Genomic DNA, 27,643 nt, shown 5'->3' on the forward strand with positions numbered 1-27,643 from the left:
CAGAGAGAGAGAGAGAGAGAGAGAGAGAGAGAGAGCCTGGGCCATGCACCTGATTTTTTCTCCAGGTCCCAGAAAGCCACACCCTAACTTAGTTCCACCTCTTAAAGATAATTGGTTAACAAAGCATCCCCATCGAGGTTTTACTTTTATTTCCACAGGATATGAGGGGCTGTAGATTCATTCTGAGTTAAGAAAAATCAGTTTGATCGAGGAAGACCCCCTTAAAAAATCTCAGCTAGGAGCAGATGGCCCAGAAGACCCAATGACTCAGAGTGCCTCTGTTACAGTTTCCTCTGAGTTCTATAACAGCTTCAAGGTGACAGGCTGAAGTGATCCAGCCTCTCAGAATACTCAAGTCAAGGATTTGACCATAATTCTAAATTTTCTTAGGTTTCCCCAAAGATTATCAGTGCTCCCAATCAGCAGGAACTAGCCTAGAAAGCTATGCCCACATTTCAAAAAAAAAAAAGATTATGGATGTTTGTCTTTGTTTAGAGTGTTGGTTACAAGTTGTTATAGATAAACTGTTGGAGACCAGCTTAAACAAAAAAATACTACTTACCAGGGTAGGGGCATGCGGATTAGAAAAGTTAGTAAAGAATATGAAGACATGAGTGAAGATAATAAAACAGAAGCATAGGATAGATCAGGAGGGAGTTCCAGTGAAGACTGAAATCACCTGCATTTAATTTCCATTTGCTTAAATACCCCAACCCCAAAAAGTAAGAGTAAGATAAAAAAAAAACCTGCATTACCATGATACAAGGAAATGAACATACCAGTTGAAGGTTGTGGGCTACATTATTAGTTAAATATTCTGTTGCTAGATCAAGTAACTCTCACACCCTAGAACAAAACATTCTGTAGGCAAACCACTCCCTGGGTGAAATCCATTGTTATCTCCCTAAAGGAGTAGAAACTTAGTAGGATCCTTAGACTTTTGTTTGGGCAAGAAACATATCTACTTCTCTAGTCCTGAAATATGAGGTCTGGATATTAGCTACACCTGTTGACAATAACCTTGAGAGAGCAGAACTCTCTGATCTAAATCTAGGTGGGACCTTTGTTTGAGGTAGAAACAGACAATAACCTTCAAGGAATAAAAATAGGTTCTAACTCTCTGACCTTTGGTGAAGGTGGAAATAGGCTCACATTTTTGGGCCTCCACAGATAATGGTCAGGAAAAAAAAAAACTAAACAGAGGAGAGTAGATTCAGGGTTCTTGTTTTAAAAAGAGAAAAATGGAAAATGCTGTAGGATAATGCTTTTGTACATTGTAAAGATTTGTCACTCATATTGGTTTAATAAAACATTGACTGGCCAGTAGCCAGGCAGGAAGTAAGGTGGGGCGACCAGACTAGAAGAATTCTGGGAAGAGGAAAGGCAGAGACACAGTCACCATCTAGATGCAGAGGAAGCAAGATGAGACTGCCTCAGTGAGAAAAGGTACCAAGCCACATGGCAAAACACAGACAAGAATTACGTGTTAACTTAAGTTGTAAGAGCTAGTTAGTAATAAATCTGAGCAATAGGTCAAATAGTTTATAATTAATATAGCCTCTGTGTGTTTTTTGGACAGAATGGCTGCAGGACCAGGTGGAACAGAATTTTGTCCTTCTAGAGGACCTGGGTTCAATTCCCAGCACCCATATGGAAGCTCACAACTTTCTGTAATTTCAGTTCCAGGGAATCTGACAGCCTCACACAGATATGCCAATGCACATAAAATAAAAATAAACTTTAAAAAAGCCAGGCATGATGGCACTTGTCTGTAAAACTGGTACTGAGAAGGCAAGAGTCGGGGTCCCAGGGTTTGCTAGTGAACAATCTACCTAAAGTGGCATTAAGGTTCAGCGAGAGATTAAAAAATTAAGATGGGGGAGTGGTTGAGAAAGACATCTATCCAAAGTGTGCACCTGCAGGACAACAGCAGGACAAACAGCACAACATACAAATGCAAAAAGCAAATACAGTGGAATGGTAAGGAACTGAATAGATATTTCCCAGAAGAAGATATGCAAAGTATTACCAGGTACGCAGGGGACATGCTCGTTATCACTAACCACTTAAGAAGTGCAAGGTAAAATCTGTATCGTCGCACACTTGTCAGAATGGCTATTACCAAAGCAATGGAAAGCAAACACTACTAAGAATGTGGGGGAGAAACCTTAGTATATGGCCCCTGTGGAAAACAACATACTCAAAATTTTTACGGTTCCTCAAAAAGTTATAAATGTGATGTAGCAGTTTGTTTACTACGTATACATCAAAAGGAAGTGGAATTAGCATTCTGAAGAGTTGCCCACACATCCAGTCAAGACAGGAGATTATTCAAGCGTCAATCAACAGATGAGGAGTACAGAAGAAATGCAGTATACATTCACAATGGAGTATTATTCAGTCTTTAAACGAAAGAAATTCTGCCACTTAAAACAATATGGATAAATCTGTGGGACTTGCTATTCAGTGAAATGAGCCAAGTGGAGGAAGATAATGTCACATGGTCTCATGTATACTAAAAGGGCTGATGTTCTAGAACAGAGAATAGGTTAATGGTTAGTAGGGCTGGCTGGGTGGGGTTGGGGAAATGCTCGACAAAGGACATGAAATTAGATCAGAGTACATCTAAAAGGTTTATTTCATAACACAGTGATGGTTATAGTTTGGATTTGTGTGGTGAAGGCTTGGCACAGCTGGCAGTGCTATAGAGAGATGGTCTATTCTAGTGCACATAGAAAGAGGTTAGCTCTTTAGGGGTGTGCTTCTCAAGGGGACTTCAGCAAGTGTGGTCAAATCCAGTGTCTTAGGGCTACTGTTGTTGTGATGAACCAGAAGCAACATGGAGAGGAAAGAGGGTATTTGGTTCACATGCCTTAAGTTGCAGTCCTCTGAGGGATTCTAAGACAGGAACTCAAGTTGGCTGGGAACCTGGAGGCAGGAGCTGGTGTAGAGGCCATGGAGGCTTATTCAGTCTGTTCTCTTACAGCACCAAGGACAACTAACTGGGGGTAGCCCTACCAGCCATGGACTGGACCTTCCTACATCAATCACTGATTAAGAAAATGCACTACAGGCTAGCCTACAGTCTGATCCTATGGAAGCATTTTCTCAGTTGAGGTTCCCTCCATTCAGGCGACTTTAGCTTCTGTTGAGTTCACATAAAACTCGTCAATCTTCCGCTTCTAAGTTATCTCACTTTTCCTCACAGCATGGAAACTAAGCCCGTGATGACAGCGAATTCCCATGTGTCGACTCTGAAGGTTACGGAAAGTAAGATTTTTCTGTATGTGTATGTGTCTGTATGTGCGTGTGGGCACAGCGTCTGTGGATCCATCAGACCCCCTAGGGATGGAGTGACAGGCAGTTGTGAGCCTCCTGATGCCGGTGCTGAGAACTGAACAGGTCCTCTGCGGGAGCAGTGCCCACTGGTGCTGCTGAGCCAGCTTACTCTAGCCAAAGAGGGCGGATTTCCAGTGTTCTCCCCACAGAAGGGTGGTTTGTATGTGAGCTAATCCACATAACTGACATGTAATTATTTCACCATTGTATAATTCACACATGTACTAAACATAGTAAACATATAATTTTATCAATTGATAAAAGTGCATTAAAATATATTAGTAGCTTTACTTCATTGAATTTTGGGGAGGTTTCACCTTTTTTACTTTGTATTTTCTACAGTACTGGGGATCAACTCAGGGCCTCACATAACTGGGCCCCAAGCCTCATAATTAACCTTTTGCTGTGAATATTTAATGAAATCAAATGTAGGTATTTATTACAAATACACTACTTATTGTTATTCTCTATATAGCAAACATAGGCATAAATATGCCTCTATATATACCTTCTATTTCTGTATGGAAATAAAAACATCGCATATATACTATCTATGTATGCATTCCATGTACTATACAAAGAATAACAATGATGTATGCATATATGTGTGCATTCACACATCTGCTGTGTGGACACACAGACATGCATACATAGCTATTCTGGTGCCCAATAACTAGTAAATTATAGCAACAAAGCTGCAGTTTATTCAAGAGACCCAGGCTCCTGTTCTGTTACATCAGATTGTTACATATCTAAGTGAAGACTGATCTGCTATCTTTCATGCCATCGCCAGCAATGGTTACTGGACTGAAATAATTTTAATAGGCTTGTAACTTCACATGAACTCATGAGTTTAATTTTCTAATATTAGTTTCTTTCCTTTTGCTTTCTTTTTTACCTCTGTATCTCCCCAGTGAGACTTTCCCGCTGGGAGGCTGTCAGTACAACCAGGGATTCTGAGCCTTCCTCTGTCCCTTTAAGCCCTGTCTTGTGCCCCAATATGCCCCAGAAGCTCTTGACAATGTCCATCTGCAGCATGTTCTTACTTATAAGTTACTTTAGTCTTCAGTGTGCCCCTTTCCTCTTCATCGTTATTTAGCATAACAGACAGTGAAGAAAATAAACCATGTCAACACCTGTAAAACTAAAGGTCAGGCATTGATTAAAATTTAAGCACAAGCATTTTTATTTCTTTCTTGCAATCATAAAGAGCACTGGCTGTCTCCTCAATGGCATGAGGCTTATGTAGCTGCTGTGGGAGGCAGACTCTGGATCGTCTGGGAGTCTACTCCTGGCTGTCCTGAGAGGCTGTGGTGGAGCACAGCCATGCTTATTTACTCCTGTGCCAGTAATGGACCCTGGGTGGCACCATCTGCACTGAGTGTGGCAGGGACCAGTTCCAGCTACCCTTGATAGAACGAGTTTGTCAATTTCTGGATAGAGAATAAACACGTGGTACCATTCATATTACTGCCATAAAGAAAAGAAAAAGAAAAAATTTACGACACGGTATTCTCAGCTCTAATAACAAATGTGTCCATCATGGGATGCACTTGAACATCCCCTGTCAAATATGTTTAGAGGTCTCATAAACCTGTAGGTGTGCATGCCTGCATACCACTCGCTTGCCTGATACCCGTGGAGATCAGAAGAGGGCATCAGGTTCCCTAGAACTGGAATTACAAACGGTTGTGGACTGCCATCCTGGGAATTGAATCTGGGTCCTCTGGAGGAGCCAGTGCTCTTAACCGCTGGCCTATCTCCAGCCCCGATGTTTACATTTAGTTGTTTTCCAGGAAATTCTCTCTAGACCTGGAATCTGCTAACATTTTCTTAAAACTAAGTTTTACTTCTATCTTTTGTGTTGCAGAATTACCAGCTATGTGATCTTTAAGGACACATGACTTCTGGTGTCTCTGGTAGGACATGATTTAAAGCTCGGTCTGTCACCCATTGGCTGTTCAATACCAGCCACACACCCAGAGTAAACCACTGTCTTTGACCTGCGTCTAGAACTCTCCAAGGCTTATGTTTTTCACTTATAAAATGGTGGTGATGGGTGTTATGTAATTCACAGGTTTAATGTAAGAAGTAAATTGAAAATACACACATGGTACAGTCATGGATTGTGGTGAGAGTGTGCGCTCTGCATACATAAATAACTGGTGTCCATTTCTCTTTATTTACTGCTGGGAAAAAGGGAAGTTAGTCAATCACATGCCTCTCCTCTGTGAGACAGTCGTCAGACATGTTGAATCTTTCCTGGTAAGACACCACCTTGTGGTGCTACACAGATTATTAGAAATGGGTTAATCAAGATGTGAGAATTAGACAATAAGAGGCTGAAACTAATGGGCCAGACAGTGTTTAAATGAATATAGTTTGTGTGTTGTTATTTCGGGTGTAAAGCTAGCCATGTGGGATCCGGGCGGGATGAAAAGCAGGCCTGCCCGCAGCTCATCACTACAATTTACTTAAGACAGGATCTTGCTATATAGCTTGGACTGGCCTCAAAAGCTGGGGTTACAGGTCTGCGCTGCCATCTCTGGTGTGTTTCTTTTTTCTTTCTTTTTTTTTTTTTTTTGTTTTTTCGAGACAGAGTTTCTCTGTGGCTTTGGAGCCTGTCCTGGAACTAGCTTTTGTAGACCAGGCTGGCCTCGAACTCACAGAGATCCATCTGCCTCTGCCTCCCGTGTGCTGGGATTAAAGGCATGAGCCACCACCGCCCGGCTCTGGTGTGTTTCTTATGATAACCAAAGTAAATGGATAAAACTAATTATAATAAAATGGAATAAATTGTGACTATAATTACATTGTGGACAGTGTTTGACTGTGAAAGAAAAAATGCCTATATATGTGGGAGATGCACCCAGAAATGTTTGGGGTATATTGTGCATATAACCCACTGTCAAAAAAAGACACACACACAGAGAGAGAGAGAGAGAGAGAGAGAGAGAGAGAGAGAGAGAGAGAGAGAGAGAGAAGGAAAACGGGGTAAATATGTTGACATAGTGACCTTCGGGGTTGAGTGAGGGTTTGTAGAAATTATTAATTATTGTATTATTCTTAGAGTTTTTCTGTGAGTCTGGATTTATATATAAATGAAAATTTAAGGGACTGAAACATAGTTCCACAGATAGGACTACTTGCTGTGTGAGCATGAGGACCTGCCTATGGATCTCCAGCACCCATGAAGCCAGGCATAGCTGCACACGCTACCCAGCACTCAGGTGGGGCTGGAGAGGGGAGGGTTGCTGGGCTCAGTGGCTGGCAGGCCTAGCCAGAAACAGAGAGCTCCAGTTTCGGGAGAGACCCTGCCTCAAAGGAATAAGGTGGGGAGTGACAGGGCAGGACACCAGCATCCTCCTTTGCTTCTGCTTGTGAACACATGTTCCTACACAAATGTATAATATACACGCACACACAGGCACACGCATACATGTACTCACACACATGCACATGCACACATGCACACACACATGCACACACATGCCACACACGCACACACATACACATGCACATGCACACACACACAGAGAAGTTAAGGAGAAGATGGAAAGATGGCGTTAAGACAGAGTATAGAGAATGTTTTCACAGATTCAGCCTATCCAAACAAACGCTTCATTCACCTTCTCGCCCCTCTAGAAAAAATACATGGATTTCTTTTTCAGAGGGCTGGGGAGGGGATGCATGAGCGGGTGAGGGAAAAGGACCAGAGGCACCTGCCACTGATAAATCCAGGACTTCAATTGTGTCACCAATTCTAAATGCATTTCCCTTTCATAAAAACTGTGTAAGGTGCAATCATATGGAGAAGCTTTGAACGAGAAACCACCGGAGCCTTCACTTCTCTGGAGACAAGCAGAGAAACTATGGGGTAATTTTCTTAACAGCCACTGAAGTCAAGGCTGGCTCCACCATTTTCTTGCAGAACATTAGATGTCTCTGCTAAGTGACTCAGACGGCATCACCAAGATTTTCCTTTTTCCAAAATGAGACAAAGGGTACAAATTGAAGGGGAAAGATGACCTTTACTTGCTTGGGGAAGCATGGTTTCCTTGACCTATAAAATAGTCTCCCTGGAAAAAATTACCTGTTACCTCTCTCACTTTTCCTCTCTAAAAGCTCGAGGAAGGGACTAAAGCAGGGTCTGGAACACGTGTGTTCATCCCCGCGCCTCTCAGAACAGAGCAGTGCTGTAAAGTAGCATGGTTCTAAGAGCTGTGATTTAAAACACTGACGATGTCTGGGGAAACTGGGCTTTAGAATGTGCATCAATAAAGCGCCTTCAGTTACAAGTGTTATTCTATTGGGCTGTCAGAGTTGGGGGACTGTCTCGGGACAAGGTGTAGGTCTCAACACAGCTAAGTCAAAACAGGGTGCAGTTTGGTAAAAATGTAGTACTTGCTCTTTCTCACTCTTAAGTGATGTGATCAAGAAATTAAGGTAATTTCTCTCAAGATAATAAATCCATTTCTATACCCCCCCAAAGTCACAAATACCCCAAATTTAACATTAACTTTTAAAACTGTATTTATCTATTCAATGTGTGTGGATATTCTCTCCCTACCTCCCTTACTCTCCTCCCCCACCCCATGTGTGTGTATTACTTGTGTGACTGAGGAGGCCAGAACACCAGAGTTGCCGGGACTAGAATCACTGTTCACAGCCTTATTGGTGCTGGGAACTAAACAGGGGTCCTCTGGAAGAGCAGCCAGTGGTATAACCACTGAGCTAAGCATCCTTGGCTTAGAAGCATCCCAGGCTTAGATTTCCATCTAACACTTTATTCACTTTCTGCACGTCTTACATCCCTTACTGAGACACAGCTTCCTGGAGACGCCGGGTTAGCAGAGACTGCAGAACAGGGAGCACTTCCTGTGGGGCATTTGGCATGACTCACATTGCAGCCCTGTGACATGGGTGGAGCAAACCGAGGCTTAGTCTGAAACCTGAGTGCACACATAGAAAAGAAAGGAGAAAGGCTCTCAGCCTAGGTCTACATCAGCACCTAGCCTTGGACTCTTAACAGAGAATTCTGAAAATATAATGGTTGTGCTTAATGGGGTCTTATACTGAGGCAGAATGCAGAGTTGGGACCCAGAGGACAGAGTCAGAGCTAAGATGGCAGCAGAGTCAGGAATGAAGGGGGGTAGCACCATAAAAGGCCTTTACAGCCTGGTGACATCAACTTCAACACAAAAAAGGTTAGGATCTGGGAAGGAGAGTGTGTGAGGGGTAACCCCAGGAGAGGGGCCCAGGAGAGAAGAGGGTGAAGCTTTGGAAGTAGAAGTCTTTTTGAATGGCCTTTGGAGGAACCATGGGAAGGATGTGTTCTTCGCAGTCGGTCACACGGGATACCTGACCCCAGTTGCTGGCCCAGGAGCAGATGTGAGACCCCTTCATCTACAGCTCTCCTGCAGCCCTTGCCATCAGCCAGGGCTCTGCAAACTCCAGGCTGCAGACCCTACCATTAACAAGATGATGGATTACCTGAGGTCCTGTGTGCCCCAGCAGAAACCTTACGGCAGTAATTTGCATAGATGTTAGTGCCAGCAGGAAGTTTTGTCAAAGTCCAAACCCACAGGGCTACAGATCAGAACGCAGGCACCTTAGTGATGCTCTAGTCTTCAGGAGCCTTTAGGAACAGTGAAATGAGGTGAGGGGTTCACCACAGTCGGTGAAGACAGAGAGAGCACTTGAACCCTGGTCCCTTGACTCTGGCTCACTGCTTCATTTCAGGTTAAATGATAGCTGGTCCATCCCCCACATGCCCCACACTCCTGTGTTACCCTGGTTCCCACAGTGCCTGTGTTGAGCTCTTTACAGACTGTCTCATTATCTCCTCTGAATCATTCGTCACCAGTCTTAGTTAGGTTTCCATTGCTGTGACAAAGCACCACGACCAAAAGCAACTGGTTTACGTCATCTTACAGCCTGAAGTGCATCATCCGGGGAGTCAGAGATCCACCCGGAGGCAGGAGCTGAGGCAGAGGTCATGGAGGACCGCTCCTCCTGGTTGACTCAGCCTACATTTTATGCCCCTCAGGACCCCCTGCCCAGGGGAGGCACCACATCAATCATTAATCAAAACAATGCCCCACAGATTTGCTGACAATCCAATCTTAAGGTGGCTCCCTCCTCTCTGGAGACTTGAGCTTGTGTCAAGGTCATATAGGAGTAGCCAGCAAACTCAGTGACCTCCATTGGAAGCACCCAGACCTTGGGTGCTGGGTATTTACATGTATGCTCTTGTATGTGTAAATGTCTGCTGAGACTAAAGGAAATCATGCCTGATTGTGTTCCAGAATATGTTTAAGCCCTGGCCACAAGTCATCAGAAGCCCTGAGACTCTGGGAAGATATTCCACATTTGGAACCTCAGCTTCAGAACATGGACTCACAGAAAGGCAATGGGATCAGAACCTCAACTTCTCAAGAAAAAGAAAAGATGGATGGATGGACGGATGGATGGATGAATGGATGATCACCTTTCAGCACAGAAACACAAGGGCAAGGGCATTTTCAGTTAGTTTGGTAGCCCTGGCACCTGGCGGATCTCAGAAAGTGTCTGCCCAGCACAAGGGGCTGAATGAGCACACAGCCTGTTTACATAAACAAGAGCACGCGCCTGCCACGCTCATCATCGGAGCAGCCAATGCTGAATGAGGATAAAACAGGCCATGTGCATGAAAAGCCCCCAGTAGGCAGCACGGAGCGACACAGGTGCCAGCTGTCGCTTGGGCTAATGCGTGGGACCTAGGCAGACCTTCTCAGGTCAAAAGAGCAGCAATCTGAGCTGGAGATGATATCATCATCCTAGGAAATGCACCAGCTGGTAAGCAAGGGATGCAGGGACAGCATTAGCCATCTCAGCAGGGGCGACAATCTATTTTTGGAGATAAAAAAGGAAAACTTGAAGCAGATGGGGGATGAAGTCATGTCTTTAAATCATCCAACTCCTCTGATATCTGGATTCCCCTCACTTCTGTCTCCAGGCTTCTGCTCATTCGGCGTCACTACCATGAGCCTAGGCCTCCAGGGATGCTGTGTCTCAAAAGCAGACAACATCCCATTCTCCAGATCTGCTCCATCGCTTGCTGTAGATGGGAAGGAGTCACGTGGCCAGGATAGGGCAGCTCCTAGAAAGGTTGACCAGTGAGTGACCTGGGCCTCTCACTACATAGCAGTACTTAGGTAAGTCTCCTGTGGCCCAAGTCTGTTCTGTGTTCCTGGAAGACAAGTCAAGTCATGTTGATCAGAGAGGCCAATGTCCCTCCCAAGAGATAAAACCTTCCAGTTCAACTAGGTAGATGTAATAGAGCATCTACTCTGTGCAGGTGATCAGTAAGACCAATCAGACTTTGCAGGAGAAAGAGGGAAGAAAATGCAGTACAAACACCAAGTACTACAACAAAAGCATCCCAGTGGAATTGGGATCTGCCCCAGATGCAGGCAGCAGAGAAGGCTTGGTGAAGAAAGAAAATGCAAGGTAGGAGCTTAAGGAAGTACCAGAATCAAGGCAGGTGTAAAGGCAGGTGCAGAGGCAGGTGCAGAGGCAGGTGTAAAGGCAGGTGCAGAGGCAGGTGCAGAGGCAGGTGTAGAGGCAGGTATAGAGGCAGGTGCAGAGGCAGGTGCAGAGGCAGGTGTAGAGGCAGGTATAGAGGCAGGTGCAGAGGCAGGTGCAGAGGCAGGTGTAGAGGCATATACCTGTCATCCCAGCACCTGGTCATTGGAAGTAGGAGGATCAGGAGTTTAAAGCCATCTTCAGTTACCTAACAAACTCGGGGCTAGCCCTCTTTGTGAGACCCTCTCTCAGGACAACAGCAAAAAGGCAGAAAGACAGACAGACAGAATAGTTAACATCAGGAAATAAGACAGCGTTGGGAGCTGGAAGAGAAACAAAAGACGAAACTATGAGCTCTCGGCAAAAACATGACACAAAGAGAGATTAAGAAGCTGATGCCCCAAAACCAAGTATGGTGCTGGAGAAATAGCTTGGTCAGAGAGAGACTCCAACCCACAGACTTGAGGAATGACGCTGAGGTTGTCCTCTGGCTTGCACACGCGTGTTCACACCTGCGCACACACACACACACACACACACACACACACACACATACACACACACATACACAAGTCACAGAGTATGGAAGGAGGAGGAATTGTGACAGTGTAAAGTGAGGCTGCAGAGGACTCTCTAGGCAAGTCAAGGAGCTTAAACTGTATCTTTGTATTGGTGCCCCAATCCAGGCAGACCAGCATCCTGTCTCCATGAAGGAAATGTTCCAGTTATACTCGTTGCCTGTGGAAAAGCATAGGTTATACTCCACCACTGCAGGGACATCCCAGGGGCAGGAGCTGAAAACCGCTGGTCACAGCTCGTCCAAAGTCAAGAGCAGAGGGAAACAAATGACTCCGGGGCACTTGCTCATTGGTGCTCAGCCAGCTTTCTCCTCTCTTGTACAGTTCTGGATCTCCAAGCCCAGGGAATGGTGCTGCCCACAGTGGGCTGGGTGTCTCACATCAATGAAGACAATAAAGACAGTTCCCAACTAGCATGCCCACAGGTCCACCCACTGTAGACAGGACAGCCTGCTGTAAACAACCTTTCACTGAGACTCTGGGTCTCAGTTAACAATTAAAGTTAACTGTCACAGACAACCACGCAAATAATTAAGTCACCAGAGGGCTACTGTGTAGAGAAAAAGGGTTGACTCGCAGATTGTAGTTTTTTTTCTTTCTTCCTGCTTTTGCTCTGACCCATTTAGACTCCACTTTTCCCGTTTTAAACCCAGCAGAGAACCTTGTCCAACAATGCACTTGCCTCCACCCTGAGGTGCTGATTCCCAAGAGCTAACTCAGGGCAGCAACTGCAGGGGAAACAGAGCACTCAGGCTCAATGGATCCCAACAAGAAGCTGTAAGACATTACTGAGCAGGTTTTTGGCTTTATTCACTAAAAATTTAAAAAAAAAAACTTTGCTGAGAAATACAAACTCTTTCACCATAATAAATGCTGTTTTGATAACAAAACTGTACTTTTCTCAAATACCCAGATGGAAGACCATATGCAAAAAAAAAAGCTTCAAGGAATTTTTTGATTGGCCATCTGCTAAAATTGGAAGGCGAGACTAGATTTTGCTCTCACTGAGAAGCCTACTTGCTTCCACCTGGCGCCACCTGCTGCTTGCATTTGGGTAAAGACTTCGCTCACAGGCAGCAGAGACACTGGGTCCACCCTGCATGGATGAAATGCACTCACTACTAATCCATGCAAGAAATCACAAAGCTCCAAATTTCCTTAACGTTTTACAATGACTCACACCTCATCTACACACACACACACGCACACACACATGCACACCAATACACACAGAGACAGAGAGGCACTCACTGCAGAGGCACGGTGCCCCACGCCTGATAGTTTTGCACTTGGCTTTGCCTGAGTGAGTTTCAGCCCAGAGATGACCCACCGACCTGAAGAAAATGCCGGCACCCCGCTCTGAGGCGCACTGTTCCTTTACAGTGTTCTTTGTGAAACAACAAATGCGGGAAACAGTACCCCAAGTAATGACATGTGATGTAGCACTGGCCTAAAAAGATGTTGAGCAAACGGTGGGGGTAAAGGCAAGCTAACGAAGAGCCATGATTAGTATAACCCAATGTTTTCAGGAAAGATCTGTATCTGCTTCAACATGGATGTGTTTGTGCACAGGGAAAGGCTGAACTAAACTAAACTAAACACTAAACTGCTGGTTTCTAATTAGTGGGAACTCTCCTATGGCCATACCACCTGAATACACCTCATCTCACCTAATAAATGGAGATTTTGTTTTGGGAAACAAGGTCTCACTAGATAGCCCTGGCTAGCCTGGAACTCACTATGTAGACCAGGCTGACCTCAGACTCACAAAGATCTGCCTATCTTTACCTCCCAAGTCCTGGGATTTAAGGTGTGCCCTGTGATCGCTGGAGACATTTTTAGATTTTTCACCTCACCTAATCATATATTAGTTGAATCCTTAATGTGAAGACATTATTTTCTAGCAAACCAGAGGAGCCAATACAAATAATGCCACATTTAAAACTCAGGTTTGTAGCCAATAGGAACATCATTATTATTAAACAGTCACCAGATGCCCAGATGCCTCCTACTTCCCTACCTAGGGGTGTTTTTCTATTTAGATGTTAGTGCTGGATCTTGAAAGCTGGGTGTTACAGGACTGGCTGACAGCCTGTGGTGCTGTTCCGGGTGGTAGGGGAGTCCTCGGGAAGTTATTTAGGCTACTGGCTGTGTGCCCTAAAGGAGCTTGTGGTGTGCCCATCTCTTCTCTTTCTGGGCCCCACTGCCACGAGGTGAGCAGGTCTCTACCACAGGTTCCTGCCATGGTGTGCAGCTGCATAAGAAGTCCAAGGCCACGGCGCCAACTAGTCACTGGCTTGGAGCTGACGTTTCAAAACTATGAGCCAAAACAACGTGTTATCTCAGCAGGTTGATGGCTTTATGTATTTGATTATAGTGACAGAATACTAATTCACACAGAGATCAAGTTATGAGGCTGAAAGAGGAAGGGAACAGAGACCCCGGAAGAAGAGGATGGCAGGCGAGTCAGGTCCGAGTCAGACGACTACAGATTTTGTCTGTCAGACTATCCCATCCTGAATATTTTAGCTTCAATCAAATGGGCATTGATATTACAGCCTGCACACGCTAAAACAGGAAGACATTACAGCCTGCACACGCTAAAACAGGAAGACATTACAGCCTGCACACGCTAAAACAGGAAGACATTACAGCCTGCACACGATAAAACAGGAAGGCATTACAGCCTGCACACGCTAAAACAGGAATTTACTGGAGCCATCACTTAGCCCAACTTCTGACTTTTACTGCAGAGAAAAGTATCCCTTTATGGACACAACAAAGCCACCAGCACCTGCTCAGTTCCAAGGAGGTCATCTTCCTCCTCCTCCACTTGGCACCATCTTGGCGCCTCACCAGAGCCCAGGTGGATACCCACCTTCTCCAGCTCCACTATGCCCGAGTCTCCTTGGTGCCACCTGAAGAATCCTCCTCGCTTCTAATCCTCCTCTCCTCGAGACCCGTTTCCATGTCACAGTATAAAGTTCTGTGCTTTTATCTTACGGTGGGGAGCTTTCCAAGACTGCTATGTAGCCCAGGCTGGCTGTATACTCTCAGTTCTCCTGTCTTTACCTCTTGGGTACTGGAATGATGTGTGTGACCATTCCTAGCTCAACCGTCAGCAGATCCCCCATCTTCTCTGTCAAGTTTCACTCTTCACCCTCCCCCACCTGCTCTACTCGCCGACAGATAACACGCCCATGCCCAGTTCTTTTTTTTTTTTTTTTTTTTTTTTTGGTTTTTGGTTTTTGGTTTTTCGAGACAGGGTTTCTCTGTAGCTTTGGAGCCTGTCCTGGAACTAGCTCTTGTAGACCAGGCTGGTCTCGAACTCACAGAGATCCGCCTGCCTCTGCCTCCCGAGTGCTGGGATTAAAGGCATGCGCCACCACTGCCCGGCCCATGCCCAGTTCTATGCCTGACCATCACCCTCCGCCTTCTACTCAAAGCTTCCACATAGCCTCCCTCGGTTAAGTTCTTTGATCTGACATTCAAGACTTGAATGGCCTCGAATGGTCTTGTGTGGACTCTGCTGTCAAATCCGCATCTTCAAAACTATACCAACATCAAACAGCTCAGCCGCCGGGCCATGGTTTTCCTCTGCTCGTGTTTACAGTGCCCATGCTGCTTCATCTGTGCTGCTTAGGCTTTGAATAGACCCCCCCCCCCCCCCCTCAGGCTCCGGTATCCGAGCCATAGGCCCCATTGGAGGTGGAGCCCATAGGACGTCACCATCCAGCTTCCTGCTCTGGCCACCTTGTTTCCCCTGAGGCTATGCCTACCTCACCATGATGTATCACACAGAACTGCAGACCAAAATGAATCCTTTCTCCTCTTAGGTGCTTTCGGTCATAGTACTTTTCATCACAGCAGGAAAGCAGCTGCTAGGGCTTTGGCTGCTGGTTTACGGATGGTAAGCACAGCACTGCAAATCTGACCAGGATGACTTCTGCCGGAGAACTCCTTTAGTGTCCAGCCAAAGGCAGATCCGTGCGCTACTGTGGATAAATGAAGATCAAAGGAGGCACTGTCCAAAGGGCGCCTGGTGCCCACACAGTCCAGGAATAGTGTGTTCAATAGCCAGAGTGAGAAACATCAGGATTCACGGACCAGCAGGCAGAGTAAACATAAAATTCCTTCCTTAATAGAGAGGAATAAACAGCTACAGGCTGAATATTTCTCTAGAAAGAAAACCTGCCATCTATTTCTAAGACACTTAACTGGATCAAGTAGCAAAGTTTAAGGATTTGTGTAGGAAAACTCAGATTAAAATTTCCTACACCCCACATCCAAGAAAATTTTTATTGCATTTATGTATGTGTGTCTGTGTGTGTCTGTGTCTATATGTGTGTCTCTGTATGCTTCTGTCTGTGTCTGTGTGTCTGTGTGTCTCTGTGTACTTGTATGTGTGTCTGTGTGTGTCTCTGTGTGTGTCTGTGTGTATGTGTGTGTCTCTGTGTGTGTGCATGTCTGTGTGTCTGTGTGTGTCTGTCTATGTGTGTGTATGTGTCTGTGTGTATGTGTGTGTGTCTGTGTGTGTCTCTATGTGTCTGTATGTGTGTCTGCGTGTATCTGTGTGGGTGTGTCTGTGTGTCTCTGTGTGTGTCTGTGTGTATGTGTCTGTGTGGGTGTGTCTGTGGGTATGTGTGTCTCTGTATGTGTCTGTGTGTGTCTCTGTGTGTGTGTCTATGTGTGTGTCTGTGTGTATGTGTGTGGCTGTGTCTGTGTGTCTGTGTGTATATGTGTCTCTGTGCGTGTGTCTGTGTGTCGGGGGGGGGCACATACATGTGAAGGGCAGAGGACAATTTGGAGGAGTTGAATTTTTTTCCACCATGTGAATCCCAGAGATCAAACTCAGGTTTGACAAGTTTGGTGGCAGCACCATTACCGCTGAGCCATCTCCCCAGCCTAGCATCCCAGAATTCCCTTAAGTGAATGGAACATCAACGAACTGTGGGACACCTTCGAATGATCTCATGTATGTGGGATGGACGTGCCAAACAAGAGAGACAGGGAAACGCATCTGAAGAAGCAACAGGTCAGCTATTCCACAAATGGGAGCGGCGGGAGGGAGAACAGCACCAGAGAAGGAATGCACAAGGCAATCCAGGGGCTCAGAGTCAATCGCAGGAGAAAGGCGGACTCAGAGATGAACTCCATCATAGTGAAGACAGAAAAAGGTGACAATGCATCTTACATCAGAAATAATATAAGCAAAAAACTACAAACAACACAAACTAGGAGGATGTCTGTTTGTGTCACTTCTGTGCGACATTGTGTCATTCTCAAAGGCATGAGAAGAAAGTTAAAGATGACCTTGGTTAAAGGAGGCATGACTCAGAAGATTCAGTGTCGTTTTTCAGAGATCCCTTCTGCTCAAATGATACAAAGACTGAACACAAGCAGTGGTGGTGCACACCTTTAATCCCAGCACTCGGGAGGCAAAGGCAGGCAGATCTCTGTGAGTTCGAGGCCAGCCTGGTCTATAAAAGCTAGATCCAGGACAGGCTCAAAAGCTGCAGAGAAACCCTGTATCGGGGCAAATAAAAAAATTGAACACTCTCATTCCAACTCTCAGTGGTATTTGGGGCACGAAATACAGAAATTGGCAAACGTCTCAAATTGGAGGGGACTGTAATGCAAACAGGCTATCCATGTTGTCTAAAAGGACCCATCTCCTTGTAAGACACGTAGTGACTACAAGGATTAAAATAATCACTCTGCAGTAGAGAAATACAGAAAATGTTGTAATAACTAATTTAACCAACACCACTAGGAGTCTGACACCTCCTGCTGTGCTGAAATGAGGAGGTTACGGTATCTTTTTTTGTGTTATTTTTGCTAAAAAAAAAAATGTGCAATCTAAGTTGGACTGTGAGAGAAATCAGTTAAAATCAAATTGAAGCTCCTTCTGAAACAATAAAAACTGGCAATACTGCTCAGAAGGTCAAGGTCATGACATCAAATACTGAGGAACTGTGAGGGCCTGAGGGAGGCCAGCAGGAAATGATGACCCCAGTCCAGAGGAGGTCTTAGCATTTTGCTTCACAGTCCACCGGGGTCAGTCCCAGCTTCAGTGGCTCTGCCAATGCACACTGGGGAGGCTACAAGAAGTGGGTAGGAAAACAGACTCTGTACTAACTTCATAATACCTTATGAGTCTAAAATCATTTCAAAATACTTTAGAAACTGAGTGCAAAATACAGTTTCAGATAAGTCCTGAGGGATTTTGCCACTATTAAAAAAAGAAGAAGAAAAAGAAAAAAGAAAAAAAGTTTGCTGATGGGATTTTGCAGGTCAAATAAAAATAAAAGTAGAGGGAGGCTGACCAAAAGGAAGAACTCACAGTGCTGGGGATAGTAAGTTATGTGGTGTCAGAACTAAACATATCTGGTTTCCATTTCTTTAAAATAAGCAACTTTCAAACGCTTCTGTAAAGCAAAGGACACAGTCAACAAGACAAAATGGCAGCCTACAGAATGGAAAAAGACCTTCACCAACCCCACATCAGACAGAGGTCTGATCTCCAAAATACACAAAGAACTCAAGAAAGTGATCATCAAAAGAACAAATAATCCAATAAAAAAAAATGGAGTGCAGACCTAAACAGAACTCTCAACAGAGGAATCTAAAATAGCTGAAAGACACTTAAGGAAATGTTCAACATCCTTAGTCATCAGAGAAATGCAAATCAAAACAACTCTGAGATTCCATCTTACACCTGAAAGAATGGCCAAGATCAAAAACGCTGATGACAACTTATGCTGGAGAAGATGTGGGGAAAAGGGACCACTTCTGCATCGCTGGTGGGAATGCAAACTTGTACAGCCCCATTGGATGTCAGTGTGGCGATTTCTCAGAAAATTAGGAAACGAACTTCCTCAAAACCCAACACCACCACTTTTGGGGATATATCCAAAGGATACTCAATTGTGCCACAAGAACTTGTGCTCAACAATATTCATAGCAGCTTTGTTTGTCATAGCCAGACCTGGAAACAATCTAAATGCCCCTCAACTGAAGAATGGATAAGGAAAATGTGGTACATTTACACAATAAAATACCATAGGACAGAAAAAATAACATCTTGAAAGTTGCAGGCAAATGGATGGAGCTAGAAAACATCATTTTGAGTGAGATAACCCAGACCCAGAAAGACAATTATCATATGTACTCACTCATAAGTGGTTTTTTAACATAAAGCAAATAAAACCAGCCTACAAATCACAATCCCAGAGAACCTAGACAACAATGAGGACCCTAAGAGAGACTTACATAGATCTAATCTACATGGGTAGTAGAAAAAGACAAGATCTCCTGAGTAAACTGGGAGCATGGGGACCATGGGAGAAGGTTAAAGGGGAGGGGAGAGGCAAGGAAGGGAGCAGAGAAAAAATGTAGAGCTCAATAAAAATCAATATATTTTTTAAAAAGCCTGGAGGCACATACTTATGACTTCAGAGGGGGTGGGGAGTGGGGAGGGTGGTGGTGAGTTTGAGGCCAGTCCAGACTCTCTGAGACAAACAAGACAAAGCAGATAACTTTCTGAAGCATAAAAAATAATGATATGTACAGAATTAGAGTAAAGCATGTTGTAAAAGCATGTAGGTTGAGGATAGAAACAGGCCTGTGCTGTCTTAAGCTGTTTGGATTTTCTTAGGAACATGGTAAGCAAACCCTGAACTATAGGATTAGGATAAAAAGTAGAAACATTTTTAAATGGATATGTTTAATAAACCTAAAGAAGTGACAAAGCAAACTTTTAATTCAATTAATCTAAACAAGACAAATAGAAGATAATTAGCAAAAGTCCAGACCCAAATTCCAAGGCAATATTGAACACTAAGTATAAATGAATTACATACAATAATTAAAAGGCACAGACTATCAAGCAGGCTAAAAGACAATAACCTATATACAGGCTGTCAAAAAAAGGACTCTTTTAAATGTGGATAGTTTGGAAGTAAAAGAATAGAAAAGTCTATCATGGAATTACTAAGCCAACAAAAATTGGAAAATGCCTGTCAGTATCACAGAAAGCAGACTTCAGGACAAAGAAATCAGTTTATAAAGGAGTCTGATCATTAAAACAACATTTCAAAATGCATGCAAAGACAGAATTTAAGGAAGAAATACAACTACAATTGTAGTTGGAAATTTTAGTATCTGGCAGTAAACCAGTAAACGAAGATAAAACACTATGGAGAACTAACTAGATCTGACATTTACAGAATGCTACATCAGCCAGGACAGAACACAAATAACTTCAAGTACATATGAAATGTTCACCAAGACAACATATGGGTCACAAGGAAACAGTCAATACATTTTAAAGGACTGAGGGAGCAGCAGCAGAAGGCACCTGCTGCAAGCCTGGCAGCTTGCGTTCACTCCTAGGACCCACACAGCAGGAAGAGAGAACCTATTCCCAAAGAGCATTGTCCTCTGCCCACCACACACACTGTGGCATGTGAGTGCCCAACACTGACACAAACAAAAATGTAATAAAATTTTAATCATGTTTTATAAAAAAGAGCTTGAGATAATAAAGAATATAATTTCCAACATTAAGAAAATAAAATTGAAATCATTAACAGAAAGTATTTAGAAAATATCAAAATAATTGTAAAACTGAGCAATACATGTATAAATAGCCCATGAGCAACAGAATTCTCAAAGAAAAGCCGAGAAGGCTGTGAGCGATAATAAAATGGAAACTAGGAAACTCTCTGAGAGTTACTGGGAACAGAGCACAGGGAGACTTACTGTGTTATTGTTCAGCTGGGAGGAAAGAGTACAACAGAGATCATGTCTCAGAGCAAGGGAGAGAAAGAGCCAGCTCTGCTCGCCACTTGCTCAACACTGTCACAGGCCTGGTAGAAATGAAGACCCTCTGAACAGACAGATCTCCATCTGACCGACTGTTCAAACAATGGAAGAAAGAAATTTCCCCAGGAAGCTCATTCTGGGAAAGGAAAGACCCAGCCAGGTGGGAACTTGCAGCAGCTCCATGTAGTGATGAGCTGCGGGCAGGCCTGCTTTTCATCCTGCCCTGCATCCACATGGCTAGCTTTATACCCGAAATAACAACACACAAACTGTATTCATTTAAACACTGCCTGGCCCATTAGTTCCAGCCTCTTATTGTCTAATTCTCACATCTTGATTAACCCATTTCTAATAATCTGTGTAGCACCACGAAGTGGTGGCTTACCGGGAAAGATTCAGCATGTCTGACCTGGCGGCTGGCTCCATCATGTCTGTCCCAGAGAGGAGAGGCAGGGCGATTGCCCGAGGCATCTGCCTAACTCCCAGCATCCTGTTCTGTCTACTCCACCCACCTATGGGCTGGCCTATCAAATGGGCCAAGGCAGTTTCTCTATTAACCAATGAAATCAACACAAACAGAAGACCCTCCCACATCATTTCCCCTTTTTCTGTTTAAACAAAAAAAGGAAGGCTTTAACTTTAACATAGCAATACACCTGACTCAATAAATACACATCTGCCATCCATCCATCCATCCATCTATGCCAATGCTGGAGACCAAACCCAGGGTCTCACACAGGGCAAGGTCTCTATCATTGAGCTTCTAGACCCCATGTTTCTCTTTAAAAATGAGCAAGCTGAGGTTTTTGTTTTTCTCTCCTTTCTTTCTTCTTTCTTTTTCTCCCACTCCCCCTCTCTTTCTTTTTCCCAAGACAGGGTTTCTCTGTCCAGCCCCGGCTGTCCTGGAACTCACTCTGTAGACCAGGCTGGCCTCAAACTAAGAGATCCACCTGCCTCTGTCTCCCAAGGGCTGGAATTAAAGGTGTGTGCCACCACTACTGGCAAGCAAGCTATTTGTGTGTTTGGTAAATCTTAATCTTATTTCAAATTCTAGATTTTTATATTAGACTCCAAAACAACGTTGGGGCATTCAAACTGTCTCTAGGCCTCGGTGTTGGCTCTAGAGCTAAATCATACTTCTTGATCAGACTTCATAATTTCTCAAAACCTAGGTCTTCTCATCCATAAATGGGGATAATTCATAAAACCGATGGCATTAAATTACTTTAGTGTTAAAGGAATCCTGTTAAACTGTGAGCACAATGCCCAGACGTAAAACTGCTAATGTAGCTGACCTGTCCCAGGAGACCAAGGTTTATGGCTGTTACCCTGTAGCCTGTGACTATGGCATGCTCTTAAGAACTTGTCAAAGGTTTGGTTCTGAGTCCCACTTCCCCACCACAGCTGTTTCAAACCAGTAGCCAAGACTCTGGAGCATCTTCTGGCACAAGCTTAAAAGGGGACACATAAAAGGCTTCCCATGTCATGTTGTTAGGCCTGCATGCTGGTCTTTAAGTAGCCCAATTGTGCTGGTGGCTGGGAAGCCCACTCCCAAGGTTTCCCCCACAGCTCATTCCACTTGTGGGCTCCACACATGCTCAGTCTTCCTGGTTTGCAAGTTCCCCGACTCCACGATCTAGCCCTAGTACCTGTCACTTCAATTTACCTCCCTGACGCCCTGCCTGTCCACTCCACAAGCTGCCTCCATGGCTACTAACACTCACGGTGGGCGAGCAAGTTGCTCAACTTTCTGGTGCCCCCTTGGCCCAGCTCCCAGGATACAGGGCCAGGGATGCAGCTGCAGTCACAAGCATAATTATTCGAGGGCCACAGGCTGGCGTGCCATCTACCTGAGTGACAAAGAGCTGGAACTCGTCGGGCAGAATCCACGAGCGAGGGTAGAAGTTGTACTCCTCCGGAAACAGGTTCTGCATGATTCTCAGCGCTCTGCTCAGGGTAATTTTACGCACCATCTCCGTCATGCCTGGAGAGAAGAGAAGCCGTGAGGCTCGACCAGGGTAGGCCACCAGAGACGATTAAAGCCTCCTGCCCACCACGGTCACGTTCTCAGGCAGCAGAGACTTGCGGATTAGGAGGATCTACTAATGTAAGGAGAATTGCGAGTTTTTGCCTCCATTTGAGCCTCGAGTCTGAGAATATCCTTTGTCATCTTTGTGGGTAATAAAGTTCTACCTCGCACTTAATGCTGAGCCCCTCTCTATTGCATGCCAGTGCACATTACTTCATGATCCTTCTATCATAGTGGACTCTGGTGACATCATGAGAAACTTAATTAAGCTGCTTTGTTTCAATCTTCCTTGATGACTAAAGGCATAAAATAGAAAAACACATGCCTTTCCTCTTCCCCTCTCCCACATGGCCCAGCTCAGTCTGATCAAGTTCACTCTGGACTCTCCCCGATGTCCCTGCCTCTGGCTACTCTCTCCCTTTATCCACATTCAGCCTTCTCCTCCACCGTCCCTAGGAGCAGCCATGTCCTCTCCTTTTCGTTTCTGTTTTTCATTCAACAAGGCCCACAGGCTCCATGCTCTGAAGACTCCAGGCCCACAGGCTCCAAGCTTTACCCCTCCTCACTTGAGAGCCTCTGGCTCTAGAACCCATCGAGACTTGCAGTGACAGATCCACAACTGTTTCCCTCTGCTAAGAAAATTTGGTTGAATTCTACAGCTGAGGGTTTTATGTCTTTTCTGATCTCTGTGTTGGTAACTTTGCTCCTTGTGGCCTAAGCCACACACGGCTGAGTGGGGTTTCTGGTGGCCACCCCCACTGCCCCACTGCCCCTGTGGAGCTATGGCATGCTGTGGCCTGTACCAGGTCAGCTCCTCCAGAATCTCCCCCAGCCCGCAGCCTCGGTTGTGCGTGCTCTCTCCAGCACAGCACTTTGACAAGACTCGCTCATCCCTGAACAGTGCTTGACACCTGATCACCTGCCGCTCCCATGGACAGGGAAGCCCCTGACTGCCACGTGCCACCTTGCCTCTCAGACCTGGAAACCCGGGAGAAAACTGCTACCTGCCAGCTAAGAAATGGCACCTTTGGACTTTCTTAAAGCAAAGACAGTGCCAGGTGTGGTGGCACACCTCTGGATTCCCAGCAGTCAGGAGGCAGAGGCAGGAAGATCACAGCAAGTTTGAGGCCATCCAGGGCTACATGGAGAGCCCTGATTTTGTTTCAAAAACAAAAACAAAATAAAAAACCAAAGACCTATCTAAATGTTTTAGCAAAAATATTAATACATTATTTGTGATATAAATGCATTTTGAACACAGAAAATTACCCATAGAAAAGCAAATAACATCAAATGCAGTGACACAGATAAATTCCACTAGGAGTGTCCAGAAGATGCAGGTTTATGCTGGATTTCTAGCATATTCTCTCCCGGAGCATCCACCAGAACTAGAGGATACACCTGTGTGGGAAGTGTGCTTTCAGAATAATGGGATATGTGTGAGGCAGGAGAAAAGCCCAGACACGCCAGGAGCCAGAAGTCCATCAGCTCTGGCTGGAATTACCCATGGCCTTGGCTGGCTGCTGTCAAGGCAGAGGGTGGGGAGCGCCATTCCCTGCTGGCAGGTTCCCAAGGCTGCTGTGTCCACCCAGACAACTGCTGCGTGTTCCCGTCACGGGCAGGGTGGATATACGATGGAGCACGCTTCTCTCTTTGGAACGAACATACTTGTATAAAGCTAGTCCTTCAGGGGTACTTTTGCCTCCTTATTTGCTGATGCTGGCCTTCAGCTACTCTCTCTCGCTTGCAGCCATCAGGGGAGACAGGAGTGGAAAGGAAACGCAGTGGCAGGCTTACAGGTGACTGTGAGTCATGTCACCGAACTCTACCTGTGCAGTGTTGTTTGCGTGCAAACATGCAAATTGTTTCCTCCATGACCTCAAGAAGTCCCCCCCCCTTTTTTTAAAAAAAAGAAAGTAGTCTTTTTTTTTTTTAAAAAAAGTAGTCTGTTTTGCTACTTGAGCAGCAAGACAGGAAAAAAAAAAAACCCAATAGCAAGCCCATTAGAGCAGTGTGCACAGTCTCTAGCTGCAAGACTCTCTCTCACTCCCGCAAAACCCTTTCTCCTCTCTGAGAACAAATTCGACCTTGGGATAACTTCCAGCTCTGTTCCTCTCAAAACCGATAAAGGTGGGATATCTGCTGTGTTGGCGAAGGGCAGGGCACACGGTTAACACAAACTCAGACTGGTAAGCTGCATGTCAGCAAGCAGCAGGCAGGAGTGGTGAAACTGGAGACTGGATATGAGCCTTGCAGGGTCCTCGAATGCACAGGAGATGCTGGCTCCTGTGGCCATGGAAGCCAGGACAGATGTGGGCCAGAAACAAGTCCCTGGGACTTTTGCAAATACTTTACTAAAGATAAATGCTCCATACTGACTGGCAGCCATGTTGTGCTTCCTACCCTGTCCCCTTCCCAGTGAACCAAGTACTGCCTATATTAGCAGCCTTGAATGTCTGAGTTAAACCCCCATGAACGTGACAAAACTAGCCAGAGTGTAAATATGTATATGGATGTTGGGTTTTCTGAGAAGTGGTGTTTTTTTGTTTGTTTCAGTCTTGAGAGGGGGTCTCATTCCATGTCTTAGGCTAGCCTGCAGCTCAATGTGTTGCCTGGGCTAAGCTCCAGTGAATGGCTATCTTTCTGTCTCAGTCTCCCAGTGTTGAGATTACAAGCATGAGCCACCACATCTGGCTAGTTGAGAGGCCTTTTCTTGAAGATATGAGACAGGATACTAAAAAAAGGGCAAACTGGTTTTCCCTTCAATACAAGTTCAAAAGACAAGACAGTATCAGAAGGCCGTCTGCTATGGCAGCTGCACTGAGGCTGCACTGTAAAAACGGTGATCAAGGCTAAAGCCTGAGAAATTCTGGCTGGAGAGACAACTCAGGGGAAGAGCACTGGCTGCTCTTCCAGTTCCAGGGATCTAATGCCCTCTTCTGGCCTTCACAGGCACTGCATGCACATTGTACATATATATACACACATACATACACACAAAAGGCTCATGTACATAAAATAAAAAATAAATCAAACTTTGAGAGAAAAATATAAACAAGGGATGGAACTTGGGTGATTTTTTTGTCCTTTAAAGTTATTTATTATATTATAATAGGGTATAATATTTACAATACAATGCAGTAACAAAATTAATATGAGGCCTGTATCTGGAAGCTCAACAAAACACTCCCTCCTCCCCAAGTAGCCCCGCTAACCCTCGCCCGTCAGGAATAGTGATTACAGAGGAGATGGAGGTAAGGATTTGAGAGACAGAAAAGAAGTAGACACGAAGGCTGGGCCCCACGCATGGAGGTGATCTTAACCATTTCCTGCCACCACGTCCTGGTTGCAGGGTTAAGTCTAGAGGCTGCCCACAGCCTATGGCACTTAGAGTGGGGACTCGGAGAGCTCACTCCAATGGTACCTTCAGCTGTGATACCTGAAGAGGAAGCAGACGGGGTCTTCATGTCTGACCTGGCCCCCGCTCGAGGAAGGCTGTATTCTTCCTGTAGACTCCGCAGCCCCTTCACTGGACTCCTGTGCTGTATCTCTAACTCAACAAGTTCAAACCACGTTCGTTCGTTTTGTGCATGCTTACCTATGCGTGTGGTATGCATGTGTGTGCTGGTGGACATGTGTGCGGAGGGCCAGAGGTTAATATCTGGTACCTTCTTCCATCACTCCCCACCTCAGTTCACTTCGGCCACTGAACCTGGAGCGTGCCCATTCTATTAGCCTGGCTATCCGATTTCCCTAAGCATCCTTTGTCTCTGCCCCAGGGAGCTGGGTACAGGTGGGCATTTGAACTCCAGTCCTCACGCGTGCACAGCAAGCACATGACCCACAGAAAGCAGGTCTTTAACCTGGGACGGCCAGTCTACATCTTCCAAGCCTCAGGTGTGTTAGTTCTCATGATTCCCTGGGGACTTCTTCTCCATGGCAACAGCCGCCAGGCAGAGCATGGGCAGACATTCTCAATTAAGAGTTCTCATAATCTGAAAACATTGTCGTGTTCTTGTGGAGGAAGACTGTATTCTGGACCTAGAGACACTTCTAAAGACCAACAATAACAGCAGATACCTGGAAATTTGTTCACTTGACCGGAGAGTATGTCATTGTCGCGAAATGAAACTCCGTGCCAGTAGATGTCACAAGGCAAGCGCCGGCCAAACGGGAACTAGAAAAAGAGGGGAAAATGTGATTCGTAGTGAGAATAGGAGCACAGCAGCCACACTGGGGCTCAGGATTTACAAATGCATGACGCCAGGTAAACATCCCACAGTCTAATCTTCAAGGCAAGCAAGTAAGGAAACGGCTCCCACAGGCCGCATGGCTCAGAGCAGTGGTGGATATACTGTTGTTTGGCGAGCACTGTTTGCTTTACTAAGCCTCATGACTGCCTTCTAAAGGATTGTTCCCATTTTACTGATTAAAAACTTAAGGCCAAAAGGAGTAATTTAATACGTCCTAGTTCATGCAGAGCTGGTGTGAGTATGGGTGGGTGGGTGGGGTGTCCAGGGTTTTTGTTTGGGACAAAACAACCCAAATTCGAAGTCCATACTTCCTTCCCTTTCTCTGAAACTGGCAACCCTCAACCGGGCCCCACAAAACAGGCAGTCTGTCCCTCTCTCCCTTTCCCATGTGTCTCACACACAACTCCCCACAGCACAAGAAGCATCCCTAGCTGCTGAGACAGTCCCTGGGCCTTACTGCAGATGTTTTGAATTCATAAATGAATGAGCCATGCCATGGTCACCCGACTAAGAATGAGCTAATGAGTGTCTGTCTTCCAGGAATTTGGAAGTCAGCGATGCTGGGCCACCTCTGCTGGCCCCTGGCGCCAGAGCAACAAAAAGACAGACTGAGGCAGCTCTAGATGACCGAGTGTGGGAGGGGGCAGCGGGTCTGCGGAGAGCAGGGCCAGCCACGGGAGAAACAGGGAGACAGAGACCCTGGATCGTCGGGCCTGTTGTTCTTTCCCCAGCCTGGCTGCCCCACCTGCCCTTGGATTCTACAACACAATCCTGGGGTGTTCTAAGTTTCTGTTTCATACACGCTCCAGGGTTGCGCTTATTTTCAGTAGAAAACCCCTCCCAGACCAAAAGGTCTGTCTTTCTGCCACAGTCCGCCACCTTAATGCCATTAGTAAATTCTGCCTCTGTGAAAGCAGGTCTCTAAAATGTGACTCAGGTGACCTTATTAACGGAGTGTGAAGACTGGCTAGCTCACATCTATAACTTGCTTGCTAAAAGTCCAAACAAACAGAGATGGCCATACTTAAATAAAACCATTTGATGTTCCCATT

The 27,643-nt window shown here is 45.3% G+C and overlaps 1 protein-coding gene across 2 annotated transcripts in view; it reads right to left on the bottom strand.

Annotated features, from left to right (window-relative positions):
* Positions 1-27,643, bottom strand: part of Ttll11 (tubulin tyrosine ligase like 11) — a 234,086-nt gene that overhangs the window by 170,419 nt on the left and 36,024 nt on the right. The window contains exons 2-3 of one of the 2 annotated variants that reach the window (XM_038336304.1): positions 26,419-26,515; positions 22,160-22,293 (exon numbers count right to left, since the gene is read on the bottom strand). In XM_038336304.1, coding sequence (XP_038192232.1) covers positions 22,160-22,293; positions 26,419-26,515 — 231 coding nt within the window. Of the gene's footprint in view, positions 1-15,262; positions 15,442-22,159; positions 22,294-26,418; positions 26,516-27,643 lie in introns of those variants that run through there. The other variant, XM_038336305.1, reaches the window with a different exon arrangement.

This window comes from Arvicola amphibius, chromosome 7 (genome assembly GCF_903992535.2).
Source record: "Arvicola amphibius chromosome 7, mArvAmp1.2, whole genome shotgun sequence".
NCBI lineage: Eukaryota > Metazoa > Chordata > Mammalia > Rodentia > Cricetidae > Arvicola > Arvicola amphibius.